Raw genomic sequence first — 20,747 nt, forward strand, 5'->3', positions numbered from 1 at the left:
AGAATGTGGCCTAAGAACATTCCCTGGTTATCTTATGGAGTTCTTTGTTACAATATCCTTGCACACTGATAGGCTGTTGGTAACTAATCTTGGCATGCACAATCAGTACTTTAAATTTTAAGTGGCTCTTTCTTTAAATATTTTGTAAAACTATGACTACCAGACATAAAGTAAATAATTAAATACTTTGTAAGATTCACACTAAATTGTAAGGGTAACGCTCCTGAAAGTAATAGTGTTTTACTGTCCTTGTAGTCTTCGAGATCGTGTGAATGATATACTCTCTAGTGTCTAGTCTCTTAGGTTCTACAGGCAAATGATTGTATATCACGTTTCACAGCGATTTTAGAAATCACGCCGTCTTTGTTAAGAGGTTTTTCGAAGCTCTAACTCTCAGTAACACGAGGGCTGTCTGAAAAGTCCTCGGCCTCTGCCAAGAATCACAGCAATACCCGCGTGATTTTTTCCTCCTTCGTTGGTACATGTGTTAGTTGACGTCACGTAAAGCTGCAAGTCACTCCAAACAGCAGCTGACCGTAAGCAGTCGTTTGAAGCAGTTATTTTGCGCATGGTATTGAAAATGGGAAAAAATAACGAGTGTCGTGCTGTGATGAAATTCTTCGTAAAATATGGTTGAACACCTACTTAAATTCATTTTAGGCCTGCTAATGTGAATGGCACCTCTTCACCTCCAATTCCTATCTTGAAGAAATGGGCAGCGGCATTTGAAGCCGTCCGTGAAAGAATACAAGATGACCCACGCGAAGGACATAGCGGAAGGGCTAACAAACCGGAAATCATCTACAAAGTGAATGATATGACTCTGCAAGATGGGCTTATAAAGGTGCGTGGAACTGCAATTGTTATAGGGATATCAGAGGAACAGTATGGTGTCATCTTGCAGCAGGAATGGATAACGAGAAAGCCTAGCTCACTACAGTTTTCGAAAGGGCTTGGTCTGTTTTAAGAACAACAGAAGTGACATTATGCGTCGATACATGATAGTGCATGTAACACAGATTCACCAATACACACTAGAATTGAAATAGCAGTCTATGCAGTGAACAGAAGCCTGTTCTTCAAGAAGGCAAGGACGGTAACATTGGTAGGTAAGATTGTTGCAATATGGCATATGTGATTTGGGACGCAAAAGAAGATTTGTTGATTGACAATCCTGAAAAAGGTAGAACCACAACTGGAGTATACTACTCTCAACTTCTAATAAAACTGGACGCAAGCATTCGTGAAAAACAGACCCTGCCTTAAGAAGGAAAAATCATCTTCCATCAGGACAATGCATCTGTCCACATACGTGTATTGACATTGGGTAAACTGAAGGATTTGGCTTGTGAAGGACTGGAACGTAGACCTTATTCGCTTAATTTCGCTCCCTTGGACTTCTATCTGTTGTCAAAACTAAAGAAATTCCTCGTTGGTCAGCGTATTCGTCCTGTCAAGAACCCACTGCGACTGTAGAGAGGAACTTTGCAGCACTTCCGGCGGAACATTATAGATATGAGATAATGAGATTGGAACATGGCTGGATAAAATGTATTGACAGTAGAGGAGATGACGTCAAAAAATAGAAGTTCGTTGAAAACATGGTCGATTTCACTATTAGGGTGAGAATTGGTCAAACTATCAAATCCATTCCTGCCTCCATTGACTCCCCTCCTTCTTCTTCTTCTTAAGGTGTTTCTACCCTCCTAATGGTAGGCCTAAGGTTCAGCGACATTCTCGCACAATGGTCCTGAGTTTGACTTATTCGAATACAGGTTGCACTCCCGGCAGTCGTACATTCATTAGTGGTGGTAAGGCGGTGGTGAGGTTGGCCACTGGACAGCTATTAGATCGTAGGCGGCGCGGCGGTGGCAGCTCGCGTACCCGAGAGAAGCCCGTAATCCGGGCTGAATTAGCGTGATTGCCGCCGCGGTGGAGGACTCTCTGAAGGAGGCTCTTCAAAGGTCTGGCCCCGGCCCCGCAAAGGGCTCCTGAGCCGCCCCTACCCGCGCTGGGAGGGGGACTGCGGTGTGCCGCCCCCACCTGGCCTCCGCCCCAGGGGACAACACCCTGCTTGGCGGCGCTCTCTCCAGCTGCGAACTCGAGTGCAGGTGCTCGTTTCCACGTTACCGGTACCGGGAGGGTCAACGCGCGGTGACATCTGAAGGAAGTGGTTCTTGAGACTGACCACTGGTTGAAGACATAGTTGTGATTTTCACTCCGAAAAATGCACCTCTGCGTGTTAGTCATTCCTGTGCATGCCTATTCATCTCTGTAAGTATTCCACCCCTACAGATTCCCCCCCCCCCCCACCGCCTCTTCTCTCTTCCATCTTTAGCAAATTTACTGTTTCTTGGTGCCTTACAGTGTCTCCTGAATGCCAATCCCTTCATTTAGTGAAGCCGTGCCACAAATTCCTTTTCTTCCCAAATCGATTAGATACTTATTCATTAGCTACCCTACCTACCTACTGCCTACCTACTATTCAGCCGGCCACTGTGGCCTAGTGGTTCTAGGCGCTTCAGTCCTGAACCGCGCTGCTACTACGGTCGAAAGTTCGAATCCTGCCTGGGGCATAGATGTGTGTGATGTCCTTAGATTACTTAGGTTTAAGTAGTTCTAAGTCTAGGGGATTGATGACCTCGGGTGTTAAGTCCCATAGTGCTTAGAGCCATTTGAAAAATTTTAACCTACTATTTATCAACCTTTTATAGCACCACATTTCAAAAGTTTCTCGTCTTCTCTGTACCAGCATCCAGTTTCCAACACCTGCACAAAGTCGCACTCCACACAAATATCTTCGGAGGAAACTTTCCACTTCAGTTTATCACACACTGGAAGAAAGCCACGTGACGCAGTATTTAGCACACTGGACTCGCATTCGGATGGATGATGGTTCAAACTCGCGTCCGGTCATCGTGATTTAGGTTTTCCGTGATTTCCCTAAATCGCTTCAGGCAAATGCCGGGATGGTTTCTTTGAAAGAGCACTTCCTTCCCCATCTTTTCCTGATCCGCTGGGATCGATTACCTCGCTGTTTGGTTGAAGGCTTTCATAAAAATGTTCAAATGTGTGTGAAATCTTATAGGACTTAACCGCTAAGGTCATCAGTACCTTAGCTTACACACTACTTAACCTAAATTATCCTAAGGACAAATAGACACACCCATGCCCGAGGGAGGACTCGAACCTCCGCCGGGACCAGCTGCACAGTCCATGACTGCAGGGCCCTAGACTGCTCGGCTAATCCCGCGCGGCGAAGGCTTTCATAACCCAACGTCTCACCTTATAGTAAATGATCTTGGCTGTATTATCAAGGTCCACGAAACATTTCAGTTCCTAACATTTCGTCCAGCGATGCGACTGGGCATTTTCAGACGTGTCTGTGGTTCCAATGAGTCCTGTTGACTAACAGGTAGGACTTTTGGGAGTGATATAAATACTGTGAAAAGTGGTATGCTTCGGAGGGGTCACATGCGTCTCATATTAGTGGGACCAAAACAAGATGTGCACCTATGTATAGCCAGCAAAGTGTCGACAAACCAGGGCTTTTTGATGCGTTCAGAGTTACAAGTGTCTTATTTATGGTTTACAGAGGTATGGGTTGCAGATGTGCCATTTTGCTGTCGAACTGGTACAGCTCTGTAGCAGTGGGCTGCTGAGAATAATGAAGAAAGGGCGGTCTGAAATGTTGAAGAAGAAATTGTGTCATATATTTAACAGTAACCGACATGGTAAATTCTCTAGGATGAGTTGCCTCGCTTAAGGTAGCAACTTCATGTACACCACTATTACCATATGACTCTAGAATATATCGGATGCTCGTCCTAAGATTTTTAACAAAATTAAGATGTGTGACTATCTACTCTCAAACCATGGCTTCTGTATGGATGGAGACTTCCACGGTTAAAAACAAAGTGATTTAGAATAGTGACAAAACAGTTGGAACAGACAGTTTCATGTTGATCATCTTCAGTGTATGAACAGACATGTGTAACAGATTTAAATATCAAATAAGTTGCCAAGGAGTGAAAACCGGTATCTGCAATCATATTATTGATTTTATAAACTTCCCTCTATGCAACTGTGAAAAACTTTTACATCTTGCTTGACTGAAGAACACGTTATCAGACTGGAAGCTACAGTTAATTACAACAGAGTTTATAGTGAATTTAACTTTTTGAAACACTGTCTAAAAATACTAAACGCCAACAAACTGTCTTTGTGGGTCCGCAGCTCGTGGTCGTGCGGTAGCGTTCTCGCTTCCCGCGCCCGGGTTCCAGGTTTCGGTTCCCGGCGGAATCAGGGATTTTCTCTGTCTCGTGATGACAGGGTGTTGTGTGATGTCCTTAGGTTACTTAGGTTTAAGTAGTTCTAAGCTCTAGGGGACTCATGACCACAGATGTTAAGTCCCATAGTGCTCAGAGCCATTTGAACCATTTTTTTGTCTTTGTGGCAGCCGCTTCTATGTAAACTGTCGAGTAGCTTACAGAGCAGTTGGTGTGTTGAGTTTACCATTTATTGGGTAGATGAAGGGGGGCATAAGACTACCTGTTAAGTTGACTGGTGTACCAGTAATCAAGACTGAGAAATAAATAAATATGAAACGTCCAGGCATTTTAAAACGGTGGGCCGTATTGGAACTCGAACCGGAAACCTCCGACTTTTGGGGGCAAGCCTTGTGCCGACTGAGTTGTCCACACATGATTCACAACTGCCCTAACACACGAGAAACTTATACAGGAGAATTTCTCTGAAATTTGAAAGGAAGCAGATGATGTATTGGTCGGAGTCAAACTACGGCGTCAGGTTGTGAGATGTTTTAGTCTCGGTCTGACACTCAGTATTAACCTGCCATGAAGTTTGAAATCAGTGCATACTCTACTACACAGTTGATTCTGAAAACGTCCCACGGGCTGTGACTAAGCCAATGGCTCTGCAGTATCATTCCTTACACGAAGGTTTGTTCCACAAAGTAGGCAGGAGAACTTTTTCGAAATTTTTAGGGTAGGTGAAGAGATACTGTGGGAAATAAAGCTGTGAGGTGAGGTCATGTGACATGCTTGGATAGCTCAATCAGTAGAGCACTTGCCTCTGAAAGCAAAAGTCTCAGGTTCGAGTTCCAGTCGTAAACATGGTTTTAATCCACAGGAGCCTTCAAATTAGTGCACACTCCTCTACAGAGCAAAAATTCGTTTCAGAAATTATAATGCCCTTTCTGCCTGTGGTTTTTAATAGTTACCTGTAAAGTATATGTAAATTGTTATCAAGCTCTCCAATAAGGATAAAAACAAAGGTTATATTAAACCTGGATATATATATTTTTCTCAGTCCAGGACATCGTCCTGTACAATAGTGTCAAACATAGATATTGTCAGATTGCGACTGACTCACAAGAATAACGTTATTCCAAAGATCGTAATAAAAAATAAATAGGCCTAATGTTTTGAACAGACTTTTACCATTCCTGTAACAAAATTACTCATTTAAGTACAGCTAATGTTTTATATGTGCACGAAAGATGTAAATTGAAGAGTTCAAACAAAAAAACTAAATTAAAAAATGAAATGTCAGCTACAGTGTTTGGCGAAAACAAATAACGTAAAGAAAGAATATAGCCTGCCACTGGAAAAGAATGAGGCCTTGCTGGAGTGTTCGAAGAAATTAATGGATTAGGCGATATTTACTATGCAGGAGGATATTCGGAAATTATCTTCTTGTAAACGTCCATTCCCATACGGATCTGCTTAAAAGGTGTCACTAAACTTTATCTGAATGTTGCAGCCTTCGCAATTTGCAACTATCAATCAGAGAGCTTTTACAGAGTTTAAAATAGAATAACAATATTGAACGATATTTCATTTGCTAAAATGGTAAACATAATGTTCTGTGCGCAAATTCCGCTTCAATGAGAAGGCGGGTTGGTAATATACACTCAAAAGGAACTGGATTGTCTTAGCAGTATTAGTGGGCAGAAACAGAGGGCGAAATTAAAATTCTCAAATGCTCTCAGCCAGACGAACTGTTGTTCAGAGTGTACATAAGTGCCTTGCCCAGTGCTGTGCGGTTTCCAGCACTGCTGGAGGCAGGTTCCTATCACTGCACACGCTGTGCCCTGACCACCACACTCTGGCGGTGGGTGTACTGGTTTTATCCGGCCTAAGACGAGTTGTTGATAAACAATACAGGCAGTTATTCTTCCCTTTACTGTATTAATTTAATTTGCATTAAAAAATGCAATCTTCATTGTGATCAGGGATCGAGTTTACCTATTGGTGATGAACTTTGTCCAAAGACAAAACGCCTCCTGAGACTTGAAGTAGACACTAAGCCATTCAGGCAGTCTGAACAACCACCATGCTGATCTCAGTATCATATCATATTTATTCCTCTTCGTGACTATACTTGAGTATTAAGAGAATATACAATTTAAGAGATAGAAAACCTTACAGATCTCTCAAAAATGCGTCATTCTCAGTACGATTTTTTGATCTACAGTGTCAAAAATGTGAAGCCGGTGGCTAAACATGATAGATCTTATCCTGGAATCAGCTCTTGGTATTATTTAGCAGCTGGCTATGAAAATCTTCAACTATTTTTCTAGAGAACAACATTATCTCCTTCCCCCCTAAAATGTTGTCTGATGACGTGAATCGTTACTGGGAAACTTCTAGAAATGTCAAGTTATGAATGTTCTGTCTTTGTACCAATAGTGAGATTGCATCAATTAGGCCTAAGATCGAAAATAATAAATCTCTGTAGTAGCCCATTAATAAGATCAACGATAATATGTACCTGAAGACCTTTCCACCCTTGAAGTATATGAGTCACAGTGTCTTTGCATTTGTGTCAAGTGTGGATACACACACACATATATATATATATATATATATATATATATATATATATATATATATATATATATATATGTGTGTGTGTGTGTGTGTGTATTTGTCATGGAAATAACACAGTGGCAATTACTTTGAGAATGCCTTGCACCAGTGTCACCGAACAGCAGCCGAAAGTATGTGGCTGAAGAGACAACGACCCTTCTTTCTGATAAGGAATGAACACTGGGTATTTGATAGCATTGGAATGCCCCTTATATTTAATATCCATATGAATAACAGCTTGTGGATTATAGTTTTACAGTTTATTATTGCCATATCTATCGAATCTTACCTGATAAAGCCTTTTAGTGAATTTAATAACTGAGTTTGAAGTAGGGGTATGAGCTGCCAGACAGCATTTTTTACCAGTTTTGTAGTAGCCAACATGGTGTGTCACATAATGGGTATCACATAAATCATCTATAATTTATGAATCTGAAGAATATTTGGACAAATACAAGTATTGCATAGGCACTATTTCAAAGGTGCAGAGAGGTGAATTGCGACATTTATGTCTGCTTTATTGATTATCAGAAGGCTTTCGACAGAGTAAAACACCAGAAGATTGTTGACATTTTAAGGAGCATTCATTTGGATGATAAAGACCCACGTATAATTGTGAACCTGTAATAGAGTTAGTCGGCTTCAGTGAGGCTGGACAGAGAAAAGACAGAAGACACAGACATTCTACTAGGGGTAAGGCAGGGTTTTATATTATCCCCACTGATTTTCAGCAACTATTCAGAACACATCTTTAAGGAAGCTCTGTGCGAAGTAGAGATGGGAGTGCTCTTCAACGGAAAATATATCAACAACATCGGATATGCCGACGACACAATAATATTTTCTGATAGTGAGGATAGTTGCAGTACCATTTCGATAGACTTGCACAAAATAGCTCTGAATATGGTCTAGACGTCAACCCTCAAAAAACGAAAACAATGATAATCAGTAAAAGCAGAGTCCCTGCATGTCACATTGAGATAGGCCAAAATCACATACTGCAAGTACATAAATACACGTACCTTGGCACTACAATAAATGACCAGTGGGATCCTTCTCATGAGGTGAGAATTCGAATTGTCCTCAATAAGATGAGTAACCTTTTAAAGAATCATGACTTAGCAATGACGACGAAGATCAGACTTCTATGCTGCCATGTATTTTCCACCCTGTTCTATGGTGCTGAAACACTGACTCTGACAGTATCGTTGGGTAAGCGGTTGGTGGCTTTTGAGATGCGGCTGTACAGGAGAATGGTAAGAATACCGTGGACAGCGCACGTCACATATGTCGAGGTTCTACGAAGAATGATGAAAGAGAAAGAAGTACTGGCCGCAGTGAAAGGAAGAAAGATCCAATGCGGAACAACAACAGATTCCATCTCATCCAGACCATCCTACAAGGAAAAATACCAGGGAAGAGAAGCGTTGGCCGGAAAAGACTATCCTGCCTTAAGAATATTCTAACGTGGACCTCTAAAACACCTACAGAGCTATTTAGAGCTGCAAGTGACATGAAAAGCACTACAAAGATGGTTGCCAACATCCGGAATGGATAGGAACCTGAAGAAGATTAAGAAGTATTGTTACCGTGGATTGTTTTGCCTAATGGAAATTTACTGTACTCGTCCAGTAGCATACACCCACTGTCAGTTACAGCATACATGTTGTTAGGCTCCAGTGTCAGAATACTATTTGAGTTCTGAACGCCTATTTCTTAGTTAAGAACAGCCAACTATAACCTTGTCTGATTATTATATTATTTCAGCCACATGTATTTCGCACTGTTATAGATCAATTATACAGTCAATATGGACACTGAATAAAATTGAGACTCTTGAGGATCCATTGTACCTTCCACCAAAGTGGGTGCAACAATCGAACAACACTCATGTTTCGTTGTGTGAAGAGGGGCTAATGAGAGAAAGGTTGCTAGCTTTAGGGTGGACATGTAGATACGGTGCCTCGTTTTAATGGCTGGCAAAGTGATTGGGAGAGCTGTATGTGACAGTGTGTGTGTGTGTGTGTGTGTGTGCGTGCGTGCGTGCGTGTGTGTGTGTGTTTGTGTGTTGGCTTAGAAACTCTCTGACTTCTTTATATCGAAGAATGCTTAAGAAGGAGTTTGGGAAAGGGAAATGTGTGCTTGCGTGTGTGTTTGTGTGTATGTGTGTGTGTGTGTGTGTGTGTGTGTGTGTGTGTGTGTTTGCTCAGGAGCTCTCTGACTGCCCTATTTCCAAGAAAGTAACCTGGTGGAAAAACGAGCCACCCAACGTGCCCTGGTCGTCTTGAGGTGTGTGTACCATGGGCTAGAAACCTCATAGCCCAACTGCCGTCAACTGCCAGTGACGATCCACCAATAGTCACGGATGCTTTACATTAAATACTTTGAAAATATCGTTCAATAACTTCCGAAATTTTGTGGCTGGCGCTGTACGTAAGCTTGTAAAACACAAGCACTTCAGCAAACCGTATAAAGTATATATTTAGCGTATTAAGCTTATAACTGCCTTATTATAATCTCCATTTGACATCAAACCCACTTCCGTGCGAGGCTAATATATTATTACTTTTATTTGTTCGAGTCTGTTATCTACTGAATACCTACAGTACACTCAGCAGTTACTTAATTCTTCCGATGGAAATCAGTATCCTTGCAGAATGAGATTTTCACTCTCCAGCGGAGTGTGCGCTGATATGAAACTTCCTGACAGATTCAAACTGTGTGCCGGACCGAGACTCGGTCCGGCACACAGTTTTAATCTGCCAGGAAGTTTCAATATCCTTGCAGTTGTAATGCTTCTTAATTTTGTTTATGCGTATCTCATAAACGTACTGTCGATTTCAAGGCAGTATTGTCTCATATTCAGGAACTCGACGGGGACTATCAATCAAAATACCCCTGTAGTTTCTTATAATCTATGCTCTTTATTTATCAAATAGGAAAATGGTATGGGGGATTATTTTCGAATACTAATGGCGGAAACCAGTGGACATATCCACACACTCCTCTCCTACTTTATAGAAGCTGCTTCGTCTGTTCAGAGTGGCTACCTGCAAAATCCAGTAACCTTTTTAGTGATTACAGCTATTGACGGTAGTGTTAAATTGAGCCAACCTTCAGTAGTTCATAAGGAAGCAAATATTCACTGTTATTGGATTTGAAATGCTCCGCCATAGAGAAGCAGATATATTCGTGTATGCATGGCATGTTGTCACGAACAACGAATGTAGCTTACGGCGGACTACAGTGTTAGTGGTCATAGTAGCCGGTCTCAATAGGCAAGTCTAAAGTGTCCAAACTGGAAGAATTACGTTCGCCTTACCCTCTCAAGTATATATACAAGTTACAGAGTGGAATGCTCCGCCATAGCCGGCCGAAGTGGCCGTGCGGTTAAAGGCGCTGCAGTCTGGAACCGCAAGACCGCTACGGTCGCAGGTTCGAATCCTGCCTCGGGCATGGATGTTTGTGATGTCCTTAGGTTAGTTAGGTTTAACTAGTTCTAAGTTCTAGGGGACTAATGACCTCAGCAGTAGAGTCCCATAGTGCTCAGAGCCATTTGAACCAACCAGCTCCGCCATAGAGAAGCAGATATATTCGTGTATGCATGGCATGTTGTCAAGAACAACGAACGTAGCTTACAGCGGACTACAGTGTTAGTGGTCATAGTAGCCGGTCTCAATAGGCAAGTCTAAAGTGTCCGAAATGGAAGAATTACGCTCGCCTTACCCTCTCAAGTATAAATACAAGTTACTGAGTGGAACATTGCCGTTAAAGAGTGGAACATTTCCGTGTGAAGCAATTGTCAAGAAGTCTGGTTCACGAAGAGGTCGCCTTTTATGTTTATGTTTCAGACGCCCCGACAGAGGCGCCGCTGATCTCTGTGGAGCGGCAGCGAGACTTCATCGTGGCCAACTGCACGTCGCGACCTTCCGTGCCGGCCGCCAACATCTCCTGGCTCATCAACAGCCACCAGGTGAGTCCATCACGTACCTCGTAACGCACTTGTAGCGAACCACTAAACCGTAAGTGAATATTCCGCGGAAGGCCGTAATGAGTTTCTAAAACACAGGTCAATATCAATCCATATTGAATTTTTGTCATTTTCCTTTGGCAGTGTAACCAGACAGACGTATGTACTTCTGTCATGTGACATTGTAACTGAATTTTCAGCTGGTGAACCCACTATTGAGCAGAAATTTAGACTTTCCTTTACTCCGTTTTCATTCGTCGTATGTCAACGCTGTCATTCCAGGTTTTTATGTTTCAGTTGCAAGATAATAATCTCGTGTTTGGCTATGTACCGCCTCCTAATGTCCTCTTCATTCCTCTGTTACCTTTGAGCCCCCGTTTAGGGTTCTCCCATGAAGAGAATTGTAGTATAAATAAGTTAGCATGTACTGGTCACGCACAAAAGGGGAACAGAGCAATTCGAAAACGAAGAGGGACCATGAAATGAGAAAGTAGACATTTCAATTTGAGCTCCTGGTAGTTATGGTTTTCTATTCAAAGACTGGTTTGAAGTAAATCTCTGTGTCTGTGTTGCGCATGTTTCACATCTGCGTAACAACTACAACTTCCATTCATTTGAAAATGTTCGTTGTACTTCAGGTTTGGGCTGCCTTCACAATTTCGATAAATATAAACGTACATCTATTGAATAATTATGTATTCCTTGCTGCCTCTGTTTGTATCCTCTCAATTTATTCTGTCTTTTTATTAGCTTTTGCCACAAAGATACTTACTCCCTGGCTGAATTCATTACCTTTACAGTGGCTTCTTATCTACTTCTTTTCAGCATTCTTCTGTTAAAGTTTACGTAAAACCTTCTGTACTCCTCACGTCTGTACGTTTTATCACCAATGCTTTATTATCATGTAAGGCTGTATGATTTTTTCAGAAAGGTTATCCCAAGAGTTACATTTGTGTTCCATGTTAACAAATTTCTCTTCTTCATAAAAGTTTCTTTTCTACCGCCAAACTCCGGTCAACCTTACTAAACACGTCGTCAGATACTCTGTTGCCTAAGTAGTGAAGCTCATTAACAATTTTTTCTCATTTCCTATTCTGCATCCCTAAGCACCACGTAATTCAATTCGCCTGCACGTCTTGTTCTTATTTTTGTTACTGCTCATCTTAAAACTTCTTTTCAAGACGCTATCCATTCCATTCAATTGATGTTCCTAGTTCCTTGTCGTTTCTAATTTTATTTCTTCTCTCTGATTTAATTACCTATTTGTATCTCTCCTTCACTAACTTGACTGCGTGATGGATGTACAGATGGACTGACCTTCGTGGTAGGCTATAACCGAGTCTCACTGCCTTTTAAACCACTGCCTACATTTCGTACCTTTCGACTCTTGTAATGTTTCTGTATTAATGATGTGAGTGTGGATATTTCGTTCCTCAGTTTGCCTTCTATTATAAGTATTGCCCCTCGGTTTTCTACATTTCTCCTGAACCAAAACATATCAATTCACTCCATTCTACTACAGATATTTCGTGTTTAGTAGCCATAACTTATTAAATGGACTGTTATGTATTGAGGCCTGTCAACCTATCTTTTTTTGGAAATTGATTTATTACATTATTTTAGAGGTCCTAGCGTTTTTCCTCTGTCTTATTCATGGTGCATGTCGAGTAGTCGTTATTGGCTTTCTCTAGGGTATCAACAATTCCGGAAAACTTCATTTACTTCAATCCTTTGTTTCGAGTTATTGCTTACGAGTTCCGTAAATATTGTTCACTTCCTTGATCATTTTTGGAGCTACTTGCAGTTTTATGTTGTACAACTGGTGTAAGTCTCAGCATGATTCCTGCTCGGCGACGACAGTGCCTTTGCTAAGCTGTTCATGGTATTTCAATAGCACATCTCTTCTCCTGTTCATCATTAGATATTCTCCTGCATAACCTCCATTTTACTGCATTTATGACAGTTGTATATTCACCAGATTACATATCCTGTTCATATACTTCGATTATAGGAGAACAAATTTGTGGGCTATAAACCGTATAAGTGAAGGTATGAAAATAATCTTCCGCATTTACTTTGACGTATGACGTGGGAGGAAAAGCAGCTTTATACAGTCTCTGTAAAGTTCCACAGTCGAAAAATTAGTCAAGAATCACTGACCTTATGATGCAACAGACGTGGTATACTCTACAGCGGGGATTCTAAAGAAGTTTGCACATGAAAAATCAATTCAGATTCCAACTACAACTGCGTGAGTGGGAAGATATGACGAAAAGAAGCTTTATTACTAAAAACTATTTAAAACTTCTTGCTTATAATTATAGATTTCCTTCTTGTTAATATTGGTAGTTTATGTAATTGCCTCGGTTTCTAACAACTAAACTACATTGATAATAACGGGTGATTTTCGGGACCCGATGCATTAATCAACAATTCTTGAAAATAGTAATAAATTAAAGAAATGTTAATTTTGGAGAAAAGTTTTCATATACTGCTATGACTTATTTAAGTAAGATACGATGCAAAAATTTCTCTGATTGAAGTTCCTGTAATTAACGATTTTTAACAATTATATTCCTTCAGTTAAGAAATAAAAGACATTACATCAACGGAATTTGACATGTAGCTTTTACATAAAATACAGAAGAAACGCTCATGGACAACATACCTTTCATTCTCAAAATGCTCAAGCTGAAGCGTTATATTTTGGCATGCTGCTATTAAATACTATAATATAAAATGGAGTGGAAAATATTTTCAATTATTATATATCAAAAGGATGTGAACCGAAATATATTCAAAAGAGTGATGATTCGTATTCCGCACATCTTGGAATAATTGCAAGAATTTTTCAAATGAAGATAGTGAAATTGTGATAAACTCTGTTGTATAATAGTTTTCTGAGATATTCTTACAGAAACTATAACTTTTTTGGGGTACGGATTTCTGGAGAAGTGCGTGTGTCTTTGCTTGTTATAAGGAACGAAAATTTTTTTAATGGAAGAAGCGAAATACAAAAGCTTTCCAATATATGTTACCTCATTTTCTCTTCCCAACTGTGCCAAATTAGTGACATTAGCTTACGAACTGTAAATGTTGAAAGAAATATCTCATTTGAGACTTTTCACTTGAGATATTTTATTTAGAATCCATAATATGCATTATTTCTCCATATGTAAGCAGAAACTAATTACTGTGTTACGTGACAAGTATGGAATCTATTCCTTAGGAGGAGCAACTGATCTACTGTAGCATTCAACTGCCACCTATCAATACCCGTGAAGTAAAATGTAATGCCCGAACGGTTTTGTAAACTCACTCCAATCCAGGAACAGTAAACACGATTTGACATACTTTTACTTACCAATTAACTAACAGAGGGTAGAAATTACTCTTACAGGAATGTCATTTATTTTCGTACGATTCACAAAGTTGTGCGGACATTTCGTAGGAACTTTGAAGGACTAACAGTCCTCCGGCTCAAGGCACTTACATACACTTCTGTTTAACACTCCAACAATGTTACCAAATTTCTTTTAGTACTTGATTGAGTTAATAAGGGAGTGCGTGATCTTTGTTGGAGGTCCTTCACAGAAGTGTGTATCTAGAGTGGTCAAAAACTGCGTGTACAAACTGACAGATATTACAACAGCCGACAGCAAATATATTTCGTACAGCAACCAGGTGGCGAAAACACATAAGTAACAATTAAGCATGCATATGTAAGCCTGTAATGAAGAAGGTAAACGGCAAGGGTCATAGTTGTTAACCCCACAACTAAGGTGTGCAATGTGCTGACTGTTGTTTGCAAGAGCATTTGCTGATCTTGTGGGCTGAGATACGTCTGCGTATCAGAGGAAGGACGTGATTGCAGAATTTGGTGGTCACAGATCAGTTTTTGGCACTTGGTGAAAAGCCCGGGAAGGGTGTATAAATTGGCCAACGAGGTCCGCGGGCCTCATCCCATTCTACTTCTTTCTCCGTAGATACTTGGAAACCGAAGTGGATTCTACTCCTTGCGAGGGTACGAGATTTTTCAGATATTTTACAGCCAAAGTTTGGAAATGAATAATTTCGTTGAGTGGAATTGAAATCTCGTACTAATTTTGAGTATAAATGGACAAGCTTTGTTTTTAGAATTATGCGCATTTTTTGTTATCCAGGATAATCGTTCAGAATATAGAGTTTTAATCATTATGTAAGAAGATTTCTTTGGGGACAAGTCCTTTTTTGTGTATTTTATCATCTGCATAAGGCATTTCGCGTGGTTTCCGTGGCGTTATAAGAGAATTAAAGAGGTACTTGGACCCTAATGGACAATGTAGTCAACGGAGGAAAGAAACTTCTGCGCCAGCCACGTTGTCAAGTAATACCAAGGATCAGACGTTCACATCAATAATGTATATGTATTGTGGAAGAGCAACGGTCGTTATTCGTTACACAGAAGGTCTCCTGTAACAAGATATTTACTATCTAACGTATGCTGCAATTAAAGGCGCAATAAAAGCCTTAAAATACCAGAATTGCCAAGTCCTGATTTTTAGTAGAAACTAAGTTATTCTACAGATAACAAGAATAATTAACAAGTAGGCAGGCTACTCCGAGCTGAAGATCGCAAAGAGCTGAAAATATAAACGAAACCTGTGGACTTAGACGACGAATTTTTTGTAAGAACACTTTTAGCAGCGACAAACATGCAGAACACCCACATATTTTCATTCCAACACGCGAAGCCCTGCTGCGTCGATACCGGCTCTGTGCTGAAACGCACATTTGTAAGATCGATCAGAAGAATAAAGAACAGAAACACTTTTGTTTTTTCCATTCTCAACCACACGCGCTGGTCCCCTGGATACTGCAATAATGCCTTTCCAGCACCTGGATGCTTAACAGAATTTAATTACAGCCTCCGAATCGTAACATCGGATTTTGGAACATCCTGTACAGCTTCATAAAGAAGTCTCTCACAGTGCCTTACGCTTATTTACATTACACTGCTGTTGAAATCTGAAATGTTGTGTCTAGGAATCTTGCATGCTCAGTTCGCTAGAAAAACAATGGAGCAATGAGTTTTATTACAACAAGACAATTACAGATGCTTAACTTCGATAAATGTGTCGCAAACAAAGGGCGACATACAAAGAATCAGTCTTTTTTAGAATAGGCAAACACAAGTCTGTGCTACATAGAGATTTTCTGATGACAGAAGCTGCGATGCGTCGGCTAACGAAGTGGCTAACGTAGAAGCTGCTATCGAGGTGGGCTCCACCAGTCGGGCGAGGCGCTTATGTACTCTGCATCCAGGGTCCACTGTTGACGCGTTGTCCTCCTGGAGGGAGGTCGGTCAGCGTGCAATTGGCTGACCTCGTCTCATAGCCATCTCTTCTCTATCCTTCCCAACTGGCGTGTAGGCCCTGAATTTAAGCCTTAACACCAGACTGCAGCGTTCCAGCAGGACTTATTACTTTTCACACCCTATCCATAATCGCAGAGAGGGCTGGTCGCATAACGGCTCTCTCAAGGGCTACGGACTTTTCAGACAAACAGTGGGCAGGACGGTATAGGAGGAGCAGAGGGAGTATCATTTGGGAATATTTGGAAGAGATTTTTCAGTTCCGGCATTTGTGGAGATGGGAACTGTTTTCAGTTTAATTTACACCAGGCAAAAAATTTCAAGCACAGTCTATGTAAACTTATGGGTGTTAATGTGTTTACAGAGTAGAGTCGATAGTGGTCCGAGTCGAACTGTGAAGATAATTACTTACATAAGCCTCTGTATTCGAGTATTCTGTCTGTGTACCGTTCTGTATATTACTCTCCAGCGTCACGTTATAAATGCTACGTACTTCATAGCCACAAAGGATTGAGGAAGAAAGTACCATACACTCCATCTGAGAAAAAGCGAAATAGCCAGAAGAAATGGTAGGACTTCACTAACTACGGACACGTGCACACCACTGGAGGGTACGTCAGCGATTAGAGAAGCAATTGCCTGTGGTTTGTGGAACGACCGCCAGGATGCTTAAGTGACGACCGGGTTTAATATTGTTAACGGGCCCGGGTACTGTGTGTAACGGGAGTGAAGAGCGTCAAATGTTGAGTGACCTGTATGCGTGAAATGGAGATGCTGCGTACTCGTCTGAAGCAGCGGTACTTAAGAGAGTCCGAGTGGGCTCTCATTGCGGGTCTCCATTTAACGGGCAGGTCGAATCGTGCCGTATCCGCATTTGTGGGTGATTCGAATGTGACTGCGGCCCAATGTCCGACCGCCTGCGGACGAGGGACATCATACTCGCCGTCAAGATTCCGGCCGACCACGTCTGACCACCACCAGAGAGGATGGCCATTTTGCGCCAAGCACATGGTAACCCTTCGCATCTGAGCCTGTCGTACCATAACAAGTAATGGATTCCCTGCAATATTCCGTGTCATCACTAAACATTGGTCGGACACTAGCAGAAGCTGGATTACGGAATTACACCGCATTTGTGGTGGTCCTGTGATGGGGAACGATATATTGCTAATGAATGGCGTCGCGTTCTTTCCAGCTAGAACTCGCAGTTCTGTACTACCCCTTCTGACTAACGTCGACCCGTACCGGTACGAGGATGTGCCATTCTTTGCATATTTTGAAGAGGCACAGTACTGTTACTCCTGGTTTCAGGTCACGGCTGGTAGTGACCGATGAAGCTGTGACGACACAGGGATGCGGTATGGACAACCTGCGTCCTAATGGGTTAGCTCTAAGTAACATTATGGTGGCGCCATTTTTCAGCAGGCAATTGATCAGTTACACAGTGGCAAGTGTCTGTATGAACCCCTACTAGATCTTCAGTTAGCCACGTGACCAGCTATATACCCAGGTCCCCCTCCAACAGAAAATTTGCAGATCAAACTCGGGCGTCAACAGTGTCCCAGTGGCAGTATCCAGTATATCAGGGACCAGTAGCATCCGTTGTGGGTCATCTTGCTTAGGGAGGGGATGCAACGCCTGTGCCTCAACCTTCCCAATCCAATGAGTGCATGCGTCTAGGTCAAAGGGATGAAACGTCATGCTGATAATTGGGATCATACCGACAAATTCCTTGTAATATTCTTACGACAGAAGATATTAAATTGCAGTAAATGACGCAGTCGAAAGGAATTACAGGTGACTAAAAATGAGATGGCAAGTAATCAAACTGGCTATGTAGGAAACACTAAAGGACAGTTGTGAGGATTTAGAAGAATACTTCACTAAGGGAAAGATAGGTACCGCCTACAGGAAAATTATAGAGGCCGTTGGGGAAAAGAGTAGCTGCTGTATGAATATCAAGAGCTTAGATGGAAAACCGGTCCTAAGTAAAGAAGGGGAAGCTGGAAGATCGAAGGAACTACAGAGTGTCTGTACAGTAGAGATTAACTTGAAAGCAGTAGCATAGAAAGGGAAATGGGCATGGATGGAGATGAGATGGAAAATACGATACTGCTTGAAAAATTCGACAGAGTTCTGAAAGACCTAAGTCGAAATAAGGCTCCGGGAGTAGACAGCATTCCATTGGAACTACTGACAGGCTTCAGTCTGGCGAGCAAGATGAACGAGACAGCCGAAATACCCTCAGACTTCAAAAATCATGTAATAATTCCAATTGCAAGGAAAGCAGGTGCTGACAGACGTAAAAATTACCGGTTTATCAGTTTCATAAGTCACCGTGGCGAAACAGTAGCAGGACTTCTTTACAGAAGAATGAAGAAACTGGGATAACCCAACCTAGCGGAAGATCAGTTTGGATTCATGAGAAATGCAGCAACCCGTGATGGAGTATAGACCCTACGACTTCTCATAGAAGCTAGGTTAAATAAAGGAAAATCCACCTTTATAGCCTTTGTAGACTTAGAGAAAGCTTTTGACAATGTTGACTGGAGTACTCTCTTTCAAACTCTAAAGGCGGCAGGGGTAAAATACAGGGAACGGAAGGCTATTCACAATTTGCAAGAAACCAGTTACAAGTGTCGAGTGGCAGGAAAGGGAAACGGTGGTTGAGAAGGGAGTGACAAAGGATTGTAGGCTACCCCGATGCTATTCAGTCTGTATACTGAACAAGCAGTTATTTATTTAATCGTATGGCTAGGGCCCCCCGTCGGGCAGACTGTTCAACGTCTGCCGGTCTTTCAATCTGACGCCACTTCGGCGACCTGCAGTCGATGAGGATGATAGGATGATGATGAGGACACCGCAACACCCAGTGGGCGGAGAAAATTCCCCGACCCAGCCGGGAATGGAACCCAGGCCCAAAGGATTCCCAATCTGTCACACTTGAACAAGCAGTAAGGGAAGCAAAAGAAAAATTTGGAGTAGGAATTAAAGTCCAGGGAGAAGAAATAAAAACTTTGAGACTTTCCGAAGACATTGTAGTTCTCTCGGAAACATGAAAGGACTTGGAAGAGCAGTTGAACGAAATGGACAGCGTCTTGAAAGAGGAACATCAAGAAAAACTAAACGAGGATAATAGTACGCAGTCGAATTAAATCAAGTGATGCTTAGAGAATGAGATTAGGAAACAAGACACTTACAGTAGTAGACGACTTTTGCTATTTGGGTAGCAAAATAACTGATGATGGTCCAAGTAGAGAGATTATAAACTGCAGACTGGCAATGGCAAGAAAGATGTTTCTAAGGAAGATAAATTCGTTAACGTAGAGTATAGCTTTAAGTGTCAGGAAGTCCTTTCTGAAAGAATTTGTGTGGTGTATAGCGATGTATGGAAGTGAGACAGGGACGATAAATAGTTTAGACAAGTTTTCGAAATATGGGGCTACAGAAGAATGCTGAAGATTAAATGGATCGATCATGTAACTGATGAGGAGATCCTCAATAGATCTGGGGACAAAAGAAATTTGTGCACAACCTTACTAGAAGAAGGGATCGGTTGGTAGGACACATTCTGAGACATCAAGAGATCACAAATTTAGTAGTGGAGGTAAGCATAGTGGGTAAAAATCGTAGAGAGAGACCAAGAGATGAATGCAGTAAACAGATTCAGAAGGATGTAGGTTGCAGTAGTTACTACGAAATGAAGCGGCTGCCACAAGATACAGTATCATGGAGACCAGCATTAAACCAGTCTTCAGACTGATGACCACAACAACAAGAACAACATTGCAATCACTGAAGTAACTACACATATAGATCCAACCCTTGGACTTTCAGTGCGTTTCCTACTCCCCTTCTGAGTACTTCATTCTTTTACGCAGTGTATTTAGTACGCCAGTGGGTACATTGATGTCGACTAACGGCGTAGTAGTGCGTTTCACCTTATGCGTATATTCTTTACGTGGATTTTCCTCAAGAAAATTATGTGTAATGTCTTCGTTTCCAGAGTTGTCTATTGTTACTAAAATATGCACTTGTCTTACAGGTTTCTGACTCTACTGTGACCGAGACATCAACATTATCCAGTATTTGGAGGCATGATTAACCGTTTATCTCTTAGTCAAATTACTAGTACACAGTAATGAAACATAGGGAGATTACAGTGCTACGTAAATAAGAGCTGAAGATAAGCTCAGCTTGACAGATGTTTGCAATAAGATCCTCTGTTACAGATGCAGCAAACTCACCTACTCGATTAATGTGACAAGCCTTTGCTCAAATGCGTGACAAAGCGAGCTTAAACCTTTCAACCTTCACAGTTACTGGATCGGATGTCACCGATAGGTCAACAGGGGCAAATAATGTACAAGAATTATTGGAGTACCTAACTAACTGATTGGAGTTCAAGAAATGATGATACGGTGGTAGCCGAACATTCAGCATTACTTAATTAGCGATGTGGCCTGGTTACTTTCGTACTTTCAAGTTATCACCACAAAACTTTGTTAATCTACTTGCGGGTTCTAGCGAG

General features: G+C 41.5%; 1 protein-coding gene across 2 annotated transcripts in view; it reads left to right on the forward strand.

Annotated features, from left to right (window-relative positions):
* LOC126484104 (uncharacterized) overlaps positions 1-20,747 on the forward strand; it is an 857,095-nt gene that overhangs the window by 745,367 nt on the left and 90,981 nt on the right. For both annotated transcript variants that reach the window (XM_050107481.1, XM_050107482.1), the window contains exon 4: positions 10,745-10,866. In XM_050107481.1, coding sequence (XP_049963438.1) covers positions 10,745-10,866 — 122 coding nt within the window. The remainder of the gene's footprint in view (positions 1-10,744; positions 10,867-20,747) is intronic.

The sequence above is a fragment of the Schistocerca serialis genome, chromosome 6, assembly GCF_023864345.2.
Source record: "Schistocerca serialis cubense isolate TAMUIC-IGC-003099 chromosome 6, iqSchSeri2.2, whole genome shotgun sequence".
Classification (NCBI taxonomy): domain Eukaryota; kingdom Metazoa; phylum Arthropoda; class Insecta; order Orthoptera; family Acrididae; genus Schistocerca; species Schistocerca serialis.